This window comes from Dendrobates tinctorius, unplaced genomic scaffold (assembly GCF_039654945.1).
Source record: "Dendrobates tinctorius isolate UK_male_01 unplaced genomic scaffold, ASM3965494v1 ptg000092l, whole genome shotgun sequence".
NCBI lineage: Eukaryota > Metazoa > Chordata > Amphibia > Anura > Dendrobatidae > Dendrobates > Dendrobates tinctorius.
The window spans coordinates 521,753-545,322 of NW_027361760.1; the positions used below are offsets into that span (position 1 = coordinate 521,753).

The 23,570-nt window shown below is 44.0% G+C and overlaps 1 protein-coding gene across 5 annotated transcripts in view; it reads right to left on the reverse strand.

Annotated features, from left to right (window-relative positions):
* Positions 1-23,002, reverse strand: part of LOC141098451 (uncharacterized) — a 41,290-nt gene extending 18,288 nt beyond the window's left edge. Inside the window, exons 1-4 of one of the 5 annotated variants that reach the window (XR_012234235.1) lie at positions 22,875-22,904; positions 7,732-7,836; positions 3,608-3,685; positions 2,839-3,526 (exon numbers count right to left, since the gene is read on the reverse strand). Coding sequence is in view for 2 of the 5 variants with exons in the window: in XM_073586271.1 (XP_073442372.1) it covers positions 7,736-7,836; positions 12,653-12,678 (127 nt within the window). In the remaining 3 variants the exon portion in view is untranslated. Of the gene's footprint in view, positions 1-2,838; positions 3,527-3,607; positions 3,686-7,731; positions 7,837-12,652; positions 12,817-22,874 lie in introns of those variants that run through there. The other 4 variants (XR_012234236.1, XM_073586272.1, XM_073586273.1 and 1 more) reach the window with 4 other exon arrangements.
* Positions 23,003-23,570: the final 568 nt, after the last annotated feature.

The following is a 23,570-nucleotide window of genomic DNA, read 5'->3' on the forward strand; positions in this document are numbered from 1 at the left end:
ACCCCGCCGAGCCACAGCAAACACCTCATACATGCTTTCTGAACCGTTGCCCGCAGTCTCACACCAAATGTGGCGTAGTGCCTACTATGCGTGTTGGGGAACACTCGCTTGGCAGCGGATTAACGTAGTCAGGCACAGGTTTTTCTTACAAAACTGTCCATATGGTTTATTTAAGCGTCATAAACCGCACTGTAAGCCAGGTTGCACATCACCGGCTTACACATAGTCCATTACTTCATCATGTGTGGCTTTACAAAGCATTCACTAGACACGCCGGACTCTCTCCAGTCACCGGGTGACTGCACAGTTCAGTTACAGACTATTGTCAATGCACAAAGTTCTTTCCCACACCCGGTGTTACCTCTCAGGAGCTCCTGCTAAACAGGCTGACTCCTCGTCAGTCCAAGGTCCTCAACAGGACTGCGTCTTTCTCCGTGTGGGGCCGTCCCAGGCTCCGCACACACATGTGGCCTGTCGTGATGCTACTCAGGACACTTGCCCATCACCCAGGCCACCAGGTCCAAGGTCTCACCACATGCTCCAGGAATCCGATCCTTCTCCCAGGATATTCCAACACAGACCTTCCAGGACCTTGCACCCTGAACTATTCAGGTACACACACTCTGTCCATGTGACCAGACCTCAGTTACATTATATAGTTGTAACCACCCCCATGGATGGGCGGTACATGTGTGGTTAGTCAATTCCCACCCAGCTCTCTAACCCTATAAGCCACCCTTATAAGTAATACACAAATACTTGTGAAACTGTAAGTCCCAGCATAACCATATCATTTTGGCTTACAGCACAGAGAAACTCTGCGACACATACCGGCCATTAACAATAATGCCAGTCCCTAATTCACCTTCATAACTATACCTCCAAGCGCATCCTGAAGCGCATACACAGCGCCCCCTAGATGTAACAGAGGCTACTGCATCACACTATGTACAAATCCCTAGTTAGACCGCACATGGAGTACTGTGTACAGTTTTGGGCACTGGTGTTCAGGAAGGATATAACAGAACTAGAGCGAGTACAAAGAAGGCCAACAAATTGAATTAAGGGGATGGAGGAACTACAATACCCAGAAAGATTAGCAAAATTAGGATTATTTAGTCTAGAAAAAAGACGACTGAGGGGCGATTTAATAACCATGGATAAGTATATAAGGGTACAATACAAATATCTCTCCGAGGATCTGTTTATACCAAGGAAGGTGACGGTCACAAGGGGGTATTCTCTGTGTCTGGAGGAGATAAGGTTTTTCCTCCAACATAGAAGAGGATTCTTTACTGTTAGGGCAGTGAGAATCTGGAATTCCTTGCCTGAGGAGGTGGTGATGGTGAACTCAGTCGAGGAGTTCAAGAGAGGCCTGGATGTCTTCCTGGAGCATAATAATATTGTATCTTACAGTTATTAGGATCTTTAGAAGGCCGTAGATCTGGGGATTTATTCTGATGGAATATAGGCTGAACTGGATGGCCAAAATGTATTTTTTCGGCGTTGCTAACTGTGTGTCACGTGCCCCGTCCTGTGTGGTACGGCCAGCAGGCCGGTAACTGGCACAACAGGACGCGGCACGTGTAATTGTCCTATGTGACGTGGCCCGCAGGCCGGTAACTAATACAATAAGACAAGGGAATATGGAAAACCTGGGTAACAATAACAATGGTGGCCCTGCGATAGGGAACAGGGAAGTGGAGACCTCCTGCATTCCCCTGAGTCAGTGTCTCAACACTCCTAACGTTCCCTAGGCCAGTTCCGTACCGGGTGCCGATCAGGAACCTAAAAACCCTGACTCGTCCTGCACCTAAACCCTCACTAGGGAAATGGTCGGTGCGGAAACTAATCCCACCACTGCACTAAACACACATAAGGAAAAGTGACAAAATAGGGGAACACCACTTAGCTTTGCTCTGTTGCTTACGCTCCCAGCAACAGAGCCCACCACCAGCGTGCATCTTTTCCTCCGACCGGATCCAACACCATAGTGCAGCTTTGGAGCAAACAGAGTCCACACCTGCGTGCAGCTGTCCAGCAAATGAGTCCAGCTTTTCTGCCAAAGAGTCCAACATTTTGAGTCCAGCTTTCCGCAACCGAGTCCAGCATCCCGAATGCAGCTGTACACCATAGCTGCCACTCCACCAAGCAATGCCGGCCCTCCTTGCAGACACCATAGCTGACACTCCACCAATCCATGCCAGCCCTCCTTGCAGACACCATACCTGCTACTCCAGCACTCTGACTGGGCTTCCCGTGACTCTCCTTCAGCTCCATTCTTTACCCAGGCTTGCTTGCAAATGAGGAACTATCACCAACAGTGATTAACACACCTAATACTCTTTTATAGAGCAATCACACCTGTTACATAATCACATGCACAAAGTAAGGTAACCAGAGTGGAATGACCCTAATGGCCACCGGGGGGAAAACTACCTTAAATCACCACAGTGCAATGACCCTAATGGCCACCGGGGGCAAAACCACCTTTGGAACACAGCCAAGGGAGAAAAAAAAGGTTACTTTGTGCATTTAATCTGTCAGATCTGACCTGGATCATGACACTATGTTACTATGTATGTTACATCCAACGGACACTTGGCCCTTTAGGAAAACTAGTCCTGATCACATCTCTAACCTGTTGACAAGTCGCAATAGATGCTCAGAACCTTGAGTAACTTGTGAAGGGCTAAGTTCTGCTATAAGGGAAGCCATGGCATTTTTCAGATATTTGACAACAGACGTCGTTGAGTCAGACGACAGCGCAAATATGGACTAATAATGATGAATATGTGGCATACAGTAGGTATGATAAAATAATGACAGAAAACAAAGTAACCGCAACAGATATATTTTTGACAGATTTAGAGTAAAATACTGACCATTCAGTTGAAAGGACATATATACGGTTCAGTCAGGAAAATATGTAATACTAATATTAAGTCAATATGTAACAACTCATAATGCTCCTAATAATGAAAAAGTCAGATCCTTATAATTTTCCCTTTCCGAGTTTGTGAAGCAGAAGATCCACTTCTTGTACGAAAGGTACTCCTTCATAAGTTGCTCAGCTCCTTTATTCCTGTCTGAAGAGTTGGATTATGACGGTGAGAGTTTGTCTCTGTGGAAGATTCCATTGAAAACCTTTTGGCTGCAATTTCATTGACTTCCATGAGAAGTTTGAGCTTGTTAGCCTGATAATGGGAAGTCTCTTATCAATGGCTTGCAGTTTCTTCTTCCAGGGCTCTCTCTTGGTTGGTAGCTAGAAGGTCCACCATGTGATTCATGGCCACCACCTCTGCATGTAAGCGTTGTATACTACTGCCCAGTTCTTGCAGCACTTTCCCTTGACAATGTGAACACTCTTCAAGTTTTATTGTTTCATCAGACGAAGCTTCACAGTCTACATTGTCCAAAACACATTTATCCTGTAGCATTCCATGCAGGTGACAGTTCTCCATTATAGAGATTTCTTCAACATCTTGCGAATCCACTTTGGTGACAGTGATTTCATGATCCTCATCTAGGAATTTGAGAAAATGAGAACTTAGTATTGGTGACTACATGAGTAACTTCTAAAAGAGAAACCAAGTACTGTAATTACCAGAAGATGTAGAGCCAAAGTCACTGTTGGCTGTGTGCTCAGGAGATGCCCAGAAGCCCATCAGGTCGTGAAACATTTCTAAAAGAAAGAGCAAAAGGAAAAACTCAATTCTAGACCAAATACTAATAGGATTTATGCTATTATTGGTGTCTTACTTCATAAGTCAAGTGAGAGCAAAAAAGGATGTCAAATAGGGCAATGCACACTATTAGCATGCCAGTAGTGCAGCAGGGGGTTAAATGTATATGTGATGGTTATTTCTTTGGCAGTTTTCCAGAAAACTTGTCCAACTACTTCATACACCAAGGGAGAACACAAAAAGAGAAATGAGGAAGGGCGATGCCCACTGGAGCGATGACGCTAGAGAGGCACTAGGTTCAAAGAATAAGTCAGGGCTATTTCTTCGGTAAAGTAGTTTTCCAGAAAACTTGTCCAACTACTTCATATCCCAAGGGAGAGCACAAAAAGGGAAACTAGGAAGGGTGATGCCCACTGGACTAATGACGCTAGAAAGGCACGGGCTTCAAAGTATAAGTAGGCGCTATTTCTTTGGTGGTTTTCCAGAAAACTTGTCCCACTGCTTCACACGCCACCTGAGAGCAAAAAAAATGGATATCAGGAAGGGTGATGTGCACTGGAGCGATCACACTAGTACAGCAGAAAGTTTAAATTATAAGTATTGGATTTCTCTTTATTTCTTATCAAACAGAGTAGAAAATATGGATTGGGAGTTTATGGCTTTCAGACGACCACAGTATATATGTAATACAACCACAACACCAGTATCTCCAGCCTTTCAACTGAACTGGATTTTATGGCATATTTTGACAACTAAAGAAGAACTCTGATTGGTTGATATGAGGCCAGGTTGACAGTTTTATATAAATGAGAACCATGCTTAACTATTTCTTCAGATCACTTCATATTTCCACCAATGCATCAGAGGTCTACACAATCTTAAAGAATGTCACTCTGATCAATCCAGGAGGAAAAAATAGCATTATCTGATAAGATATATTACAAAGTTTCTTATTTTCATATGTACTATTGACTTATTAAAAGAAAAAAAAAAAAAAACTTTTTTGTTGCCATTTTCCGAGACCCACAATTTTTTTTAATCTTTTCGCTGACTGAGCTTTTTGCATTAATATTTTGGGGTACATATAACTTTTTGATGCATTTTAAATCACATTTTTGGGGGGAGGTCACAAATAAATGGTAGCTTATTTATTCCTTATGATGTTTATAGCAAGCATTTAGGCTGGGTGTCCACGTTGTGGTTTAACTCTAACAAAACGCATTCTCATGCAATCCTATGGGATTCTGCAGTTGCTGTGTCAATGCTGCGGACTTTACCACTGCGGAATCGCAACAGGATAAAATCTGCAGCATGGCCATTAATTCTGTGGAATTGCGGCGATTCCGCCGCCATCGGATTGCATTGAAACGCTCACTTTAAGCATGTGGCCTTGTCCATCATACATAAAGTGAGCGCTTCATGTGCCGATGGTACCCATGGTCCGGAGGAGAGAAGACTCTCCTCCATGCCCTGGGTACCATATTCCTGTAAAAAATAGAATTAAAATAAAAAATAGGGATATACTTACCCTCTGTCGGCTCGTGTGACTGCTACGTCATCAGAGGTCATTCACGCAAATGCATCCCCGGGAACGGAAGTTGCCGGCAGCGCCGTTGTCAACCGGGAGGACTCCTGGGGCCAACAGAGGGTAAGTATATCTCTATTTTTATTATTTTTTTTATTATTTTTAACATCCTATCCTTTACTACTGATGCTGCATAGGAAGCATCAATAGTAAAAAGTTGGTTACACTTGTCAAGCACTATGCTTGTGTGTGACCAACCTGTCAATCACTTTTCCAAGTGATGCTTCAAATGACTTGGAAAAGCGCTAGCATTCTGCAAGCTAAAACCGCTTGCAAAACGCTTGTGTTGTGTAGGTTTGGAAATAATTTGGTAAAGAATAAAAGTTAGCATAACAAAAAAAGTTAGTATGGCTAAAAATCAGACTACAAAAGCTTATGCTTGAAGTCTTTTACCATGGAGACAAATAGGTCCGCACGGGAGCTGCAAGCACATAAAGTTTAATTATGTTTCTCTTATGAAGCTAATCAATTTTTAATTTTAGAAGTATGAGTACAATAAAAATAGTTACACTGGGATTAATGCACTAACAAGAGCTTCAATAAGACAGGAAATCTATGGAGGACATCATCAACATAGTTTTATCTTTAAATACTTTCAACTAATTCTTCTGACCCTCAAACACTGCTGGTTTTGTAGTGCAGAGAAGAAATCACTTTACTGCACCAACATTTTTTACCAACAGGTGGCACATTACAATATATAATCATCTATGTGGCTCACTTTCTTTAACAGCGCTCCATGTCGTTAGATGGGGTATTACAAAGAATTCTGCTTAGAAAGTGAAATCAAAGGGGTATTTCTGCCTTATAAGCTGACTATATCCCCATTAAGATATTAGAGGGGGTCCTAGAGATGAGCCATCACTTAATAAAATGGGAGCACCCACTTAAAGGGGATAAAAAAAAGAATGAAAAGATGTATTACCTGAAGAAAGGCCGGTATCTATGCATCCCTTGATCTTAACACCGTCTGTCATTTCAGAGATTACAATTTTTCTCAGTTCCTCCTCGTAGTTGGTGAGTTCCACGTCACCTGCCGGTTCTTTCCCATTCATCTTCTTATGTTTTTCGGCTTCCCCCAATTTATTTCTCACGTCTCTTAATATCGTGATATCTCTTCTTGCAGACATCTACACTGCGCACGTGCGGGCCCACGGCATTCACTGCATCGGTAATACTAAGCCACAGAGCCTTCTTCTTCGAATTTGATACTTTTGCAGCCTTCTGGCCGATTATCTGGTGGTAGTGCTCCACCACCTCCACCTTTGAGATGAGGACACTGTTTTCTTGATAGGAGATTCTAGTGGCTCTTCCTGAATAGCTAGAATACCTCTCCTCCTGTCCTTTATCAGTACCCTCATCTGAATGACCCAAAAAATCTTCTCTCCAGTACTCTGCATTATTATTAATACTATATAGTAATATATTTACATGTGTACAAGAAAGACAGCAAAGAAAAACTGAATGGAACTCTTCAGAAATGTGAATTTTAATGATGCTTGAAAACCCAACGCAGGAAAAAGAACAAAAAATGATATCATATGCTCCTGCAATTTTGGGTGATTTATTGCTAAAAGGTCATTATTTTACTTTGAAATAGGCAAATTCCAAAGTAACAATTTTTTTTGCTTCCTTCTTTCCCAAATACCATAATGAAAATGCTGTTTTTAATGCCTAATTCATCTTCCCTTAGAAGCTGCTTTGAACTGCTGCTCTAGCAAGAATCTGTATTCACTCTTTACCACCCTGTCTGAGCTTCTCTGCTCCTCTCCCCCATGCTTAAACAGGGGTTTGTAAATAATATTTGACCAGGGCGTCTTCCTAGAGCAGCAGTTCAAAGCAGCTTCTAAAAAGAGCATTAACTAGGAAGTTAAACCAGCATTTTCAGCATGGTGTTTAAAAGGGGAAGAAGTAAAATAAGGTAATGGAGTACATGGTATTATAAAGATTCAGGACTATGCAAAAGGATGATCAACAATTAAATAATAAAAAATTTAGTTTCTCTTTAAGGCTTCATTCACACTTGTATCGGAGTGTCCGCTAAAAACCAAGAAAAATTTGCACTAAAAAGCCATAACTCTGGGGCAATTTGGAGGCTTTAACTAAAATTAACAACAGCATTTTCAGAAGAGCAGTGGAATAAAAAAAGTGAGAAAACTACCTACTTTTCAGCTGGCAATAGATCCTCTTTAAATGGTGTTGCCATTGTCTGACAGCGGCAGCTAGGATCCTAGGGGTATGTTTATTTGGGCACCCACTGCCTCCCAGTGATGAAGGCCCCATCATCTAGGCCTCATCTATATAAATCTAGTTTTATCCAAATGGGCATGTTCATAAAGAAGACTTCCACATGGACGAGATGATGGCAGCCCTGCCCACTTAGCAACAAAGACTGGCGTTACATACAGGGAAGAGAGGGCAATATTGATAGTTCGGAACAATGATCTGAAAGTTACTCACTCACTTGTGACGTGGTCAGGCTCGGCCGCGTCTTCGGGCACGCTTGTGCTTGCTTTATCGTCAGAGTCACTTTTAGGCGTCACATCCTGGTCCATGATTAGGTCTCTGTAAAAGATCAGGAAAAATCCAGAGACGTACAGATATCAGAGCTAGGGCAGAAGCCTAGAGATATAATTGTTCTGTTATGTATTTCCGGTCAAGGATCACACTCCTTGGATATCTCCAGGCTTGTTTATTACATGAGACTTGTGATACATTCCTCCATTACAAGATGTCTGCTAACAACAACTAACCAACAAGTTCTTACACTCTATATTACACACATCAAAGAATTGAGACCCCTAGAGGCCACATCAACATATAACATATTGCTACATCCTTTCTCTTTTAACTGAAAGAACAATAAAATAAACAATGTATACCATGACCAAGTTAGAGCTATAACATAATAAGTCCAGTTAGATATAATCCTTGAGGTGTGCCGGCTTTCTGATAATTCTGCCAGCTCTAAGAGGTGTCACTGTCTGCATCTGGTAATATGCCTTCTGATATTGCCTGTCTCTGGCCAGAATCCTCACCCTGATGGTCAGCTGTCCCTGTTGGTACTTGTACTTGCTGCCTCGTTGTCTTTGGTGTCAGGATACTGTTCAAAAGGCCATGAATCTTTCTTGTGATTTCCTCTGATATCTCCGATTTTTCCTTAGTCTTCTTCCTTCCTCTGTTAGAATTTCGTAGGACCAAGGTCCTAGTTTCTGGACAGCTTTTGCCTTTTACCAGTGTTTGTCAAATGTGCTGCTTGGCTGCAGCCGAATGTTGTCATTTCTCTGAAGCTCAGGCAGATCCTTTTCAGATTTATTGTAATAGAAAGCTTGCCTATCTTGATTCTTCTGTAATTTAGCTTTGATGTTTCCCAGCAACTTTGGCTTTAACAGATGACTAGCAGTTGGTAAGAGTGTGTTTGTACGCCTACTCATGAGCCTCTGTGCCGGACTGCTGTCTAGGCCTTGAGTGGGTGTGTTTCTATGATCCAGTATAGACAGATATACATCCGTACCTGCTTGTTTTGCTTTCTGCATGAGTCTTTTGGCTGTTTTTACTGCTGACTCTGCTTTCACATTACTCTGAGGATATCTGGGAGAAGATGTCTGGGGTTCAAATTCCCATTTCTTGCTGAAGGTTTTGAACTCTTCCGAAGTAAACTGCGCCGCATTGTCCGAGAAAACGACATCTGAAATGCCATACCTGGCAAAATGGGCCTTGAGTTTTTTAATCACTGTTCCCGCCCTTGTGTCCTGCAACAAATCAACCTCCCAGAAGTTAAAGAAATAGTCCACTGTAATCAGGTATTCTTTGTCATTCCATTTGAACAAGTCTGTTCCTATTTTTGACCATGGCCTTTGTGGAATTTCATGTGGTTGCAAAGTCTCCTTTGGTTGATTATCGCTGCAGGATGCACATATTTCACATTGTGCTATATAATTTTTAATGTGGTCATTCATACCTGGCCAATAAACAGATTCTCGCACTCGACGTAGACATCCTTCCATGCCTAAGCGAGAAGAGTGCAATGTTTTCAGTATATCTCTTCTGAGAACTTCTGGTATAACCGCCCTGTCTCCTTTAAAGATGATTCCTTGCTGCACTGACAATTCAGCTCTTATGTGGAAGAATGGTGAAACTTCCCTTGGAGCATGTTGCTTGTATTTTGGCCAGCCCTGCAACATGACAGTCTTTAAACTCTGGAGACTTTTATCCTTCTCTGTGAAAGTCTGGATTTTCTTCAACTTTTCTTTTGACACTGCAAGATAGATACACATTTTGATGGTTTCAATGTCTTTCTCCTCATCATTTGTGATAGGAAGGTAAGCTCTGCTTAGCGTATCTGCAATCAGTAAGTCTCTTCCTGGACAGTACCCGATGTCAAAATCATATTTCTGAAGACGTAACAGCATATGCTGTAGTCTCTTTGGGGCATTCAGTAGTGGTTTCTTTGTAATGCTCTCCAAAGGTTTGTGATCCGACTGTACTCTTACCCGTCGACCATAGGTGTATTGGTGAAACTTCTCCAACCCAAATACCACAGCCAGTAGTTCCTTCTCAATCTGAGCATATCCTGCTCTGTTGTTATAAGGGCTCTGCTTGCAAACGTGAGTGGCTGTTTGTTCTGCATTAATGTAGCTCCAAGGCCTTTTTCTGAAGAAGCACATTGTACCACTACTTCTTGATCTGGATCGAAATACTTTAGGGTTGCTGCATCTGCATTAGCTTTCTTTACTGATTAGAAAACAGTCTCCTGGATTTCCGTCCATTCCCAGAGCAGATCTTTGTGGGTTAGCTGTCTCAGTGGCTCACACATGTCTGACAGATGACTGCAAAATTTGGAGAGATAATTTACCATGCCCAAAAATCGTTGTATTCCAGAAAACATCAGTAGCGGTAGGCAAATCTTGCATTGCTCTCACCTTTTCAGGATCCACTTTTACACCGTTTGAAGTCAGACGATGTCCAATATAGGCCACCTCTGTCATTTTCAGTTTGAATTTGTCCAAGTTCAGCTTTATGTGTTTTGCTCTGCATCTGTCCAAAAATTGTATCATCTTCTGATCGTGATCCTTGATTGCAGATTCCATATCTTCACCTTCTCCCACTATTAGTATATCATCTGCTATTGTCTTCACTCCAGGAAGTCCTTCCAAAGCCTGCATTAATGTCTGCTGGAACACCTCTGGAGCAGGTTTTAGTCCCATGGGCATTCTCAGCCATTTAAAGCTTCAAAATGGTGACGAAAATGTTGTCAATAAACTTGATTCTTCAGTCAGTGCCACATGCCAAAATCCATTTTTCACATCACCTACAGAAAATATTTTAGCTTTTGATAGATCTGGTAGAACATCATCTAATGTCGGCATGGGGTAATGATTTATTTTCAGCGCCTTGTTGAGTGGATTAGGATCAATGCATATTCTTAACTTGCCCGATGGTTTCTGCACTATGACCAAACTGCTGATCCAATCTGTGCTCTTATGGACTGGTGCTATCATGCCTCTTCTCTGTAAATCTTGCAGTTCTACTTTCAGTGGTTGCATTAAAGCTACAGGCACTCTTCTTGTAGGTAATCTGGTAGGCTGCACGGTGTTGTCAATTTCTAGCCTATATTTACCTTCAAAGCACCCATCACCTTCAAATAAATCAGCATACTTTTTTATTTTCTGAATATCCAAGTTGTGCTCTGCGTTTAGTTTGGGATTTGGTATATCCTGAGAAACGTCAACAGGCATAATATTCTGAGACTGTACTTTTATTAAGTCCATTGCCTGAACAGCTTTTACTCCCAATAATGGTACATGGTTACCACCACGCAACACGGTAAATTCAACTCTATAACTCTTTCTGTTACATGGGTTCCGTATTTTGAGCTTACATGTCCCCATCGGTTTCAGAACACTTTTGTTGTACATCACCAGTACCTTGTCAGTTAGCTCAATAGAAACCTGATTGTTCAGCAGAGCAGATGGAATTACATTGCAGCTTGCTCCACAATCCAGCTGAAATCTAATGGGCTTCTCGTCCAACAAGAAGGTTGCATAAAGCTGCTTGGCATCCTTGCCTACTGACTGCCTGACTACATTGACTTTCTCTGCTGCAGGCTACAGTTGTAGCCATGTAATGTCCTCTGCACTGTCAGTGTCTGGTGTCACAGTGTGGAGCTGTCTGTACTGTTTGCCTGTTCCTTGCCTACGGACAGCTGAGAAATGATTCTTCTTTCCACATGATCTGCAGGTTTCACCATATGCTGAACACTTGGTTTTGTCTCTCATGTCTTTTCCCACAATACTTGCAGTGGACAATGCTTATAGGGGAGCTTGGTCTTGTCTTTCCTTTCATAGATACTACATATACCTTATCATCATCATCATCATTATCACTGGTGCCTGCCATCATCTTCAGGTTGTGTTTTGTCAGCTCAGCAGCCCTGCAGATTTGCATGCATTTCTTTAAAGTCATGTCTTCCTCTCTCAGTAATCTTTCTTTGAGATGACTGTCTCTTATGCCACACACCATTCTGTCTTTGATTAGACTGTCCCTGATCTCTCCAAAACCACGTTGTTGCCAGCCTCCTCAGCTCTGTCAGATATCTGTCCACATTTTCACAATCCTCCTGATGTCTTGTGAAAAAGTTATATCTTTCCACTGTCTCATTCTTCTTTGGGTCACAGTGTTTATCAAATGCCTGCACAATATCTGCTAGAAGGAGGTTGTCTGTGTGTGGGAGTAAGGTGTGGGCTAATTCTCTGCCATTTTCCCCAATAAGGTAATAAAACAGCTTTACTTTTCGTTTGTCATCACTGGGGGCCACTGTGAGATCCACATACAGTATAAACTCTTCCTTCCAATGTCTCCAAGTCTGGGACAGATTACATGAAGTCACATCCAGTCCCTGAGGGGGCTTCAGAGCAGTCTCCATTTTGCAGTAATGTCAGGGAGTCTGTACTTACAGGTGCTGTGATTCTCTGTGATCCTCTGTACAGTCCCAGCCTCACACAAGCTCTGAGGATTTGGAGGTTCTGTGCCCAGCTGCCACCATGTTCTGTTATGTATTTCCGGTCAAGGATCACACTCCTTGGATATCTCCAGGCTTGTTTATTACATGAGACTTGTGATACATTCCTCCATTACAAGATGTCTGCTTACAACAACTAACCAACAAGTTCTTACACTCTATATTACACACATCAAAGTAGTGAGACCCCTAGAGGCCACATCAACATATAACATATTGCTACAATAATCCTGGTATCTTATTTAAAGGGGTTTTTCCATCTTCATAAATGAGTATTGTTGGACAGTGCTTGAAAAAATCAAACAGTTTTACAATTTGTTTCATAACATTTTCAGCAGTTCTTGAGATATTTATACTTACAGCTTGTTTCCTTGGAGACCGACCATCACTATTCTCTACCATCACTGGCCAATTGTACTTTGCTTACATGCTTTTTTTCCATTGACCTTGTAAGTGATGGTGTGAAGCTAGATGAGATTTCTGCTGTGTGCTGTCACCTCCTAATCCCGGCCAGCTTCAGTCCTGTTGCTTAGAAGGTGAACACCAACAGTGGTCGGTCTCCTAGGCAACAAGCTGTAAACAACAGAAAAGTGTTAATATCTCAAGAATGGGTATATATTTTTAAAAGCAGTAAATTGCAAAAGTGCTTGTTTTTACATGTACTATTCGACAATACTCACATGTAAAGATGGGAATAACCCCTTTAAATTCTCACAGCTAGTCCAGTAAAAAGCGGATTGTGGTCCAGTGTGAAAACTAGACTGTTGTGAGTTCATTTTCCCCTTCACCATTGAGGTCTGATGAACTCCCTCTTCTGGTGAAGGAAGGTAGTGAGGCTGATTACCAAGCACCTGAGCAGGATGATGATGACTGGGTGACTGGAATTGCTGACTGGATATAAGGCAGCCGACGCCCTTCTGCCTTGCTGGTGATTTCTCAGAGGGATTCTTGGAGACCAGTCTGATTCCTGCTCCTCAAAAGCTAAGTTTTCTGCTCTGCTTTTTGCATTTGTGTTTTGGTTTTGTTTTGCCTTGTTTTTCTGGATTTCTGCCATTCCCTGCTGGGGTGAGCTGAATTCCTTTTTGCTCTGTCTTCAGAAAATACCAGAGTACTGATATAGTCTTTTTAAAGCCTAGCGTCTTTAGGGCTTTTTTCCCTATCAGTCTGTTGGCTCTTGTTTTGATAGGGTTTTGGCAGATTGCAGACAGCAGCTTTTCTATCCTGTCCTATTTAGTTAGCTTGGGCCCCATCATTTGCTCAGCCTATCTTTCTATCTGTGTGAGTGTTTTTTCATCTTGCTTCACCGTCATTATATGTTGGGGGCTGCCTATTGCTTTGGGGTCTGCTCTGGGGCAGTTTAGATTTCCCTTTCTGTCTTTAGGCTATTTAGTTCTCCGGCTGTGATTGAGGGGTCTAGGGCACCGTAGGAACCCCCCACGGCTACTGCTAGTTGTTGTTGATAGGTTCGGGGGTCTGCAATCCGATAGCTGCCAACTTCTCTGGTTTTCTGGACTTAGCTAGTATTTCTGTTTTTGCCTCCTACGGTGACTCATTCATAACACTAGACCCTTTATGAGACATCAAACAACCAATTTCATGAAGAAGCAACCGACCACTGGCACATGGCTGATTGGTCTAGAAAATCCCAGCTTAGTCCCACAGACCTGAAGCTTTTTGCAGGTCAGCTTCACATTTTGACGATCAGTACTGGGAAATCTGGGCAAGTTCTGGTTGGAAAAGGGGTATGACTTACAGCAGATCACCCCATATTGGCCCTCCGGTGTCCATGTATTGCCGGTGGCTATAGGCACGTGGGTTTACATGATGGAAGCTAAGAACAATGGTCGTCAATGTAAAACGTAGACAACCCGACAGAGTTACCCTTGAGTATGAGGTTTCCTCCATGGCTTCTGAAAGGAGGATGAAGCCCCATGACATCCTGATGGGACAATCCCTTTTAAAGGGGTTGTCCAGCTTTGACAAATTCTGCAGTCGCTGTATTTGACAGCAGACTTGTGAATACCCACAGTGCACACTGAGAATACAGACTTTCATGCTAAACCTGGACACCCCCTTTAAGACAAGTTACCAAAATAAGATTGGTGCTGGCACCCCTTCTTATCAGCTAAAATCTGCTCCGGTGGCAAATGACCATCAATATGTAAGTTCCACTACAACGGCTTCCACCATGATATCATCAGGGAAACACATTGGACCTTCTGGAGTAACTCCCTGAGCTGAGCTGGTGAATGGCTGAGCTTTTGCTAATGTAAAGTTTTTTTTATTAAAATGTCAAGCTACTGCCATCTCGTGCCTGATGTGAATACTGCAATTACTGCTATGCTTCTGAGCTGAATATACAGCTAGGCAATGTGATAACAAAATAAATAAAACATTCTCCTGTTTTATCTTGTGCCATGATCACCACAAAAATGAAAAACCTCCGAACTTTAACACTGAAATGGGGAGACATTTATCAGGTAATTGTTAACACAGGGTAGAAGTGACGTGGTGACGTATGGAACTGCGCTTCCCTGACAACACGAATATGGAGAAACGTTCCTTTTATGGGGCTTGTTTTTGAAGGACATCAATAGAAAATAATAGGAAAAGTTTCCCACACAGTCTTTTTAGGAATTTTGGGAGTTTTTTCAGGAGGTATTGGAGACTTTTCTCTCAGTTTCTGCTAAAAAAATCACTTGGCCAAAAGACTCAGTGTGCACATAATCTTATACGGTATATCGTTTCAGATGCATCAGAACATTTTGGAAACTTAGTATGAAAAAAGAAAGTTTTCTGTGCGTTGCCATTTTCAGTGATCCGCAACTCTATTTTTCCCTTCATGGACCTGAGTGATTGTGTACCAAGCGGTAGACACCCATTTTATCTTGCGCCATCTTCATCACAGAAGAGAATAGAAAAAGGGAGCACCCCTCAGGGCCGTGGGGTACTCGGTCCCTGTCCGGTCAGTTCTTAAAGGGGATGTCATGGCAGCAGTGACCCGGTCCGTGGCCCTTGGTGTCCAGTAAAATTAATAAAAGATGATGATGATGGGGTAGTTTATAGTGGATTTAGCTATGATGCCACCAGTGGTATTCGGCAAGGGTAGCCGACACTGCATTGAAGATCCTCTGGGATGGTGGTAGGGCAGCAAAGATGGTTAAGCTCTCCACGGGTAGAGCTGTGTCCAACAGCAGTTAGGATGTTATAAGTAAAGATGGTGGCTGTGGTGTTGAGTGCGGTGCAGGGCAGGTGAGACAAGAATGACACAGATGACACAGCAGGGTGCAGTTTCCAATATTTTACTCACAGTTCTCTTGTGCACAGATGCCTGCTTAGTGCCGTGTCCTCCAGGTGAGGGGGCCAGTAAACTCCCAGGTAGATTGGGATACACCTTTCCAGGACTCCCTTCCATGTATTTCTCTCCTGGCCATCTCACTGTACTGGTTTCCACTTCTTCTGCCCAGCACCTTCACAAACAGTGTCCCCAAGCCAGCAGCAGCGGACCTTGTCGGGCGATGTTCTCCGAGTCCCCTTGCTCCTATATAGCTGCCTTTTTGGTGAATGGATGTAGCTGCGGCTGAGGTACATACAGTTACCTCAGCCTCTGGCTTGCTAGTTGAGTCTTGTAGTCCTCCACTAGTCTTAGGGGCTGGTTCCCCCACTGCTACCTGGTCCCTCCGCTTCTGGAAACGGACCCCTTCTGTCCTCCCAGGAGCTTCCTTCAGGCTCCCCTCACAACTCTCTCTCTAGCTCTTCCTACTGCAGTCCTTCTCCTTCTCTGTCTCCTCACCAACTCTCCTCAGACTCTGACAGCCCTCACTCCCCTGTGACTGACTGACCAAATCTTTCCAGAACAATCTCCTTACCTCAGCACTAACTCCTCCCACCAACTGTCACTGCTCACTCACTCTCACCTTCTAAGCTCCTCGCCCTTTTCCTACCATCCCCACTCATTCCCGTTGCAACACCCTTTCCTAGCCAACCTGGGATGAGGCCATCCTCCCTAAGAGTACACCCAGATGCCCTGACTTGAACTGGTGTGTGTTGAGTGTGAGTGTTAGAGTCCTGGGTAGTGATCCCTTCATACCTGCTCCCTTCTTACCTAAGAGTGTGCTCCCTTCTTACCTAAGAGTGGGATACCACACCTCTGGATGAGGTGCAGTACCCCTGTGGCACATTCTCCAACATCATCACTGAAACAATGGAGAGGGCACTTATCAGATCAGTATTTATCCGTTATCACATTGCCTGCTGTAAGGATGGAAGGACTATACCCTAAGGGTCCCGTTTCACATAGCGATGCACCAGCGATCCTGACAACGATACGACCTGGTAGGGATCGCTGGTGCGTCGTTAAATGATCGCTAGTAAGCTGCCAAACAGGCAGATCTCTTCAGCGACACAGCAACGATCCAGCGATCAAACACAGCGATGCATGCTGGCCAGCGGGACGCCGATGACGAAAAATGTCCTGCACGAACAGCGATATCCAGCAGGGGGGCTGGTCGCTGCTGTGTGTCACATGTAGCAAGATCGCAGGCGAGATCGCTGTTGCGTCACAAAATCGGTGACGCATTAGCGATCTCGCTATGTGAGATGGGGCTTTAAATGTTGGAAGGTGACGCATGGATCTTCACATTAGCGATCTCGCTATGTGAGATGGGGCTTTAAATGTTGGAAGGTGACGCATGGATCTTCACTCCCTTGACAAGACGAATACGGCAAAACACTATTTTTTGGAGGTTGTTTTTGGCAGGGCTGTGGAGTCGGAGTAAAATAGACCGACTACAACTCCTAAAAAGAAGGTTATGAAGTGTCCAATAAATGTCTGTTCTGTTCCTGATCTAAGGACCTCGGCTTGTAGTTAAGATGAATCAGTGCTGCACTTTATGTACATGATCAGTAGTGACCAATGCTGTGGAGACGGAGATGAGATGAATCTGTGCTGCATTTAATATACAGTTGTGGCCAAAAGTATTGACACCCCTGCAATTTTGTCAGATAACACTCAGTTTCTTCCTGAAAATGATTGCAAACACAAATTCTTTGGTATTATCTTTATTTAATTTGTCTTAAATAAAAAACACAAAAAGAATTGTCCTAAAGCCAAATTGGATATAATTCCACACCAAACATAAAAAAGAGGGTGGACACAAGTATTGGCACTGTTCGAAAAATCACGTGATGCTTCTCTAATTTGTGTAATTAACAGCACCTGTAACTTACCTGTGGCACCTAACAGGTGTTGGCAATAACTAAATCACACTTGCAGCCAGTTGACATGGATTAAAGTTGACTCAACCTCTGTCCTGTGTCCTTGTGTGTACCACATTGAGCATGGAGAAAAGAAAGAAGACCAAAGAACTGTCTGAGGACTTGAGAAACCAAACTGTGAGGAAGCATGAGCAATCTCAAGGCTACAAGTCCATCTCCAAAGACCTGAATGTTCCTGTGTCTACCGTGCGCAGTGTCATCAAGAAGTTTAAAGCCCATGGCACTGTGGCTAACCTCCCTAGATGTGGACGGAAAAGAAAAATTGACGAGAGATTTCAACGCAAGATTGTGCGGATGTTGGATAAAGAACCTCGACTAACATCCAAACAAGTTCAAGCTGCCCTGAAGTCTGAGGGTACAACAGTGTCAACCCGTACTATCCATCGGCGTCTGAATGAAAAGGGACTGTATGGTAGGAGACCCAGGAAGACCCCACTTCTTACCACGAGACATAAAAAAGCCAGGCTGGAGTTTGCCAAAACTTACCTGAAAAAGTCTAAAACGTTTTGGAAGAATGTTCTCTGGTCAGATGAGACAAAAGTAGAGCTTTTTGGGCAAAGGCATCAACATAGAGTTTACAGGAGAAAAAAAGAGGCATTCAAAGAAAAGAACACGGTCCCTACAGTCAAACATGGCGGAGGTTTCCTGATGTTTTGGGGTTGCTTTGCTGCCTCTGGTACTGGACTGCTTGACCATGTGCATGGCATTATGAAGTCTGAAGACTACCAACAAATTTTGCAGCATAATGTAGGGCCCAGTGTGAGAAAGCTGGGTCTCCCTCAGAGGTCAAGGGACTTCCAGCTGGACAATGACCCAAAACACACTTCAAAAAGCACTAGAAAATGGTTTGAGAGAAAGCACTGGAGACTTCTAAGGTGGCCAGCAATGAATCCAGACCTGAATCCCATAGAACACCTGTGGAGAGATCTAAAAATGGCAGTTTGGAGAAGGCACCCTTCAAATATCAGGGACCTGGAGCAGTTTGCCAAAGAAGAATGGTCTAAAATTCCAGCAGAGCATTGTAAGAAACTCATTGATGGTTACCGGAAGCGGTTGGTCGCAGTTATTTTGGCTAAAGGTTGTACAACCAAGTATTAGGCTGAGGGTGCCAATACTTTTGTCTGGCCCATTTTTGGAGTTTTGTGTGAAATGATCAATGTTTTGCTTTTTGCTTCATTCTCTTTTGTGATTTTTCATTTAAGACAAATTAAATGAAGATAATAATACCAAAGATTTTGTGTTTGCAGTCATGTTCAGGAAGAAACTGAGTATTATCTGACAAAATTGCAGGGGTATCAATACTTTTGGCCACAACTGTACATGCTCAGTAGTGACTGGTGCTGTGGAGAAGGAGATGAGATGAACCTGTGCTGTATTTTATGTACATGCTTAGTAGTGACTGATGCTGTGGAGACGGAGAGGAAATGAATCTGTGCTGCAATTTATGTACATGCCCAGTAGTGACCAGTGCTGTGGAGTCGTAGGTGAGATGAATCTGTGCTGCACTTTATGTACATGCTCAGTAGTGACTGATGCTGTGGAGAAGGAGAGGAAATGAATCTGTGCTGCATTTTATGTACATGCTCAGTAGTGACCAGTGTTGTGCAGTCGTAGATGAGATGAATCTGTGCTACACTTTATGTACATGCTCAGTAGTGACTGATGCTGTGGGGTCAGAGGTAAGATGAATCTGTGCGGCACTTTATGTACATGCTCAGTAGTGACTGATGCTGTGGAGTCGTAGATGAGATGAATCTGTGCTGCACTTTATGTACATGCTCAGTAGTGAGGCAGTGCTGTGGGGTCAGAGGTGAGATGAATCTGTGCTGCGCTTTATGTACATGCTCAGTAGTGACCAGTTCTGTGGAATCGGAGGTGAAATTAATCTGTGCTGCCCTTTATGCACATGCTCAGTAGTGACCAGGGCTGTGGGATTGGAGGTGAGATGAATCTGTGCTGCACTTTATGTACATGCTCAGTAGTGACCCACGCTATGGGGTCGGAGGTGAGATGAATCTGTGCTGCACTTTATGTACATGCTCAGTAGTGACCAGTGCTGTGGGGTCAGAGGTGAGATGAATCTGTGCTGCACTTTATGTACATGCTCAGTAGTGACCAGTGCTGTGGGGTCAGAGGTGCGATGAATCTTTGCTGAGCTTTAAGCACATGCTCAGTAGTGACCAGTGCTGTGGGATTGGAGGTGAGATGAATCTGTGCTGCACTTTATGTACATGCTCAGTCGTGACCCGCGCTATGGGGTCGGAGGTGAGATGAATCTGTGCTGCACTTTATGTATATGCTCAGTAGTGACCAGTGCTGTGGGGTCGGAGGTGATATGAATCTGTGCTGTGCTTTATGTACACGCTCAGTAGTGACCAGTGCTGTGGGGTCGTAGATGAGATGAATCTGTGCTGCACTTTATGTACATGCTCAGTAGTGTCCAGTGCAATGGGGTCGGAGGTGAGATGAATCTGTGCTGCACTTTATGCACATGCTCAGTAGTGAGGCAGGGCTGTGGAGTCGGAGGTGAGATGAATCTGTGCTGCACTTTATGCACATGCTCAGTAGTGAGGCAGGGCTGTGGAGTCGGAGGTGAGATGAATCTGTGCTGCACTTTATGTACATGCTTAGTAGTGACCAGTGCTGTGGGGTCGGAGGTGAGATGAATCTGTGCTGCACTTTATGTACATGCTCAGTAGTGACCAGTGCTGTGGGGTCGGAGGTGAGATGAATCTGTGCTGCACTTTATGTACATGCTCAGTAGTGAGGGAGGGCTGTGGGGTCATAGCTGAGATGAATCTGTCCTGCACTTTATGTACATACTCAGTAGTGAGGCAGGGCTGTGGGGTCATAGATGAGATGAATCTGTGCTGTACTTTATGCACATGCTCAGTAGTGACCAGTGTTATGGAGTCGGAGGTGAGATGAATCTGTGCGGCGCTTTATGTACATGCTCAGTAGTGACCAGTGCTATGGAGTCGGTCGGAGGTGAGATGAAACTGTGCTGCACTTTATGTACATGCTCAGTAGTGACCAGTGCAATAGGGTCGGAGGTGAGATGAATCTGTGCTGCCCTTTATGCACATGCTCAGTAGTGAGGCAGGGCTGTGGAGTCGGAGGTGAGATGAATCTGTGCTGCGCTTTATGTACATGCTCAGTAGAGACCAGTGCTGTGGGGTCGGAGGTGAGATGAATCTGTGCTGCACTTTATGTACATGCTCAGTAGTGACCAGTGCTATGGAGTCGGAGGTGAGATGAATCTGTGCTGCACTTTATGCACATGCTCCGTAGTGAGGCAGGGCTGTGGGGTCGTAGCTGAGATGAATCTGTGCTGCACTTTATGTACATGCTCAGTAGTGAGGCAGGGCTTTGGGGTCATAGATGAGATGAATCTGTGCAGCACTTTATGTACATGCTCAGTAGTGACCAGTGCAGTGGGGTCGTAGATGAGATGAATCTGTGCTGCACTTTATGTACATGCTCAGTAGCGACCAGTGCTGTGGAGTCGTAGATGAGATGAATCTGTGCTGCACTTTATGTACATGCTCAGTAGTGACCAGTGCAGTGGGGTCGTAGATGAGATGAATGTGTGCTGCACTTTATGCACATGCTCAGTAGTGACCAGTGCAGTGGGGTCGTAGATGAGATGAATGTGTGCTGCACTTTATGCACATGCTCAGTAGTGACCAGTGCAGTGGGGTCGTAGATGAGATGAATGTGTGCTGCACTTTATGCACATGCTCAGTAGTGACCAGTGCAGTGGGGTCGTAGATGAGATGAATCTGTGCTGCACTTTATGTACATGCTCAGTAGTGACCAGTGCTGTGGAGACGTAGATGAGATGAATCTGTGCTGCACTTTATGTAGATGCTCAGTAGTGACCAGTGCAGTGGGGTCGTAGATGAGATGAATGTGTGCTGCACTTTATGCACATGCTCAGTAGTGACCAGTGCAGTGGGGTCGTAGATGAGATGAATCTGTGCTGCACTTTATGTACATGCTCAGTAGTGACCAGTGCTGTGGAGTCATAGATGAGATGAATCTGTGCTGCACTTTATGCACATGCTCAGTAGTGACCAGTGGTGTGGAGTCGGAGGTGAGATGAATCTGTGCTGTGCTTTATGCACATGCTCAGTAATTACCAGGGCTGTGGAGTCATAGATGAGATGAATCTGTGCTGCGCTTTATGTACATGCTCAGTAGTGACCAGTGCTATGGAGTCGGAGGTGAGATGAATCTGTGCTGCACTTTATGCACACGCACAGTAGTGACCAGTGCTATGGAGACGGAGGTGAGATGAATCTGTGCTGCACTTTATGCACATGCTCAGTAGTGACCAGTGCTCTGGAGTTGGAGGTGAGATGAATCTGTGCTGCGCTTTATGCACATTTCCCACACAGAGGTGTTTTTGGTGGACGTTTTTAAGGAGCATTTGGTTTTTTTTCGCTCAGTGTGATAGCTGTATAGAGTTTATCATTCCCAATACATCAGACACATTTTTGGAATTTAGTATGAACGTTTGCTTTGTGTTGCCAATGTCAGCGACTTGCAACTGTGGTCCCTTGACAATGTAATTATGGCGAAACATTCCTATTTTGGTGGTTGTTTTTGGAGTTTTTCATCTGAAGCAGTTATGATGAACTGCAATAGAAATGAATTTGAAGAGTTTCCCAGACAGGTTTATTTTTGAGTTTTTTGGAACAGAAACTAAGCAAAAACTCCAAATTTTTAGTTTTGTTTTTTTCCAGGAGAATCGGCTGAGCTTCTGCTGCAAAAAACTGAGCAAAAAAGAGTCAGTGAGCACAAAGCCTTACACAGTTTATTGTTTCAGATGTATATACCCAAGAAGCTGACGACCCCCCTCCATGCAGGGTCTGTGGGACGCGGGAGGAAGCCGAGCACGATGGTGGTCCGTACCAGTGCACCTTGTCTAAGCGAAAATAAAAAAGTTTTACTAAATCTTTCTGGGGGACCGACAAAAAACAGCCTGGTCCAAAGGGGTTACAATCCAAAACACGTCGGACACATTGACATATGTTACTGCCATTTTTTTTGTGTGAATATGATGTAAAGCGCAAACAACTACTATGACCAGGTAATAAAAGCAACTCTACACTAGAGCTATGCACAAAGCAGAGCCTGCAGTGTGGGACTTGTAGTACCACTCCATCCTACCACCCTATGCACTGTCCACTACACTGACACCGGAGCCTGCAGCTCTCTGCAGAGCAACCTCCTAACACAAACCCCATCCAGGCTATACACACTCACACTGACAGATCCCAGCTCGTGCGCTGCAGCTTACCTGTCCCGGTTCACTCTGCGCATGCGTGGAGTCTGTAATTCGCCGAACAAAGGCTCTTTTTCCAGGTCCCTAGCCTGATTGGCTGACGCGCTACACCGAGCCGCTCTCGTTGACTCTAGCCTGATTGGCTGACGCGCTACACCGAGCCGCTCTCGTTGAGTCATGGGAATTGAAGTTTTTCTGCGCGTCGCCGCTGTGCGAAGTAACTGACATAATAACTACAATTCCCAAAATCCTCTGAAAAATTAGCATCTTTTTTTGTCCCTGTTATTTTTCGCCGCAAAACTTTATTAGTTTTTGTTCTTTTAATACTGGCTACAGCTTGGAGTAGTAAGGAGAAACTAGTGAGTCTGGTCAGCCATGTAGTGAAGAGTCTGCACAAAGCACAGCGCTTATAGCACTACATAAAAGTTATCATCCAGAAGAAATAATTATTATTTATTTATATAGCACCCTTGGTTCCATGGTGCTGCACATGAGAAGGGGTAACATACAAATTACAGATATCACAGTAAACTAACAATCACAGACTGATCTAGAGGGGAGAGGACCCTGCCCTTGTGGGCTTACATGCTACAGGATGGTGGGGAAGGAGACAGTAGGTTGGGGGGGTTGCAGCAGCTCCAGTGTTGGTGAGGCTGTAGCTCCAGTAGTGGTGAGGAGTCAGCGGGGTCATTGCAGGCTGTAACCATACCT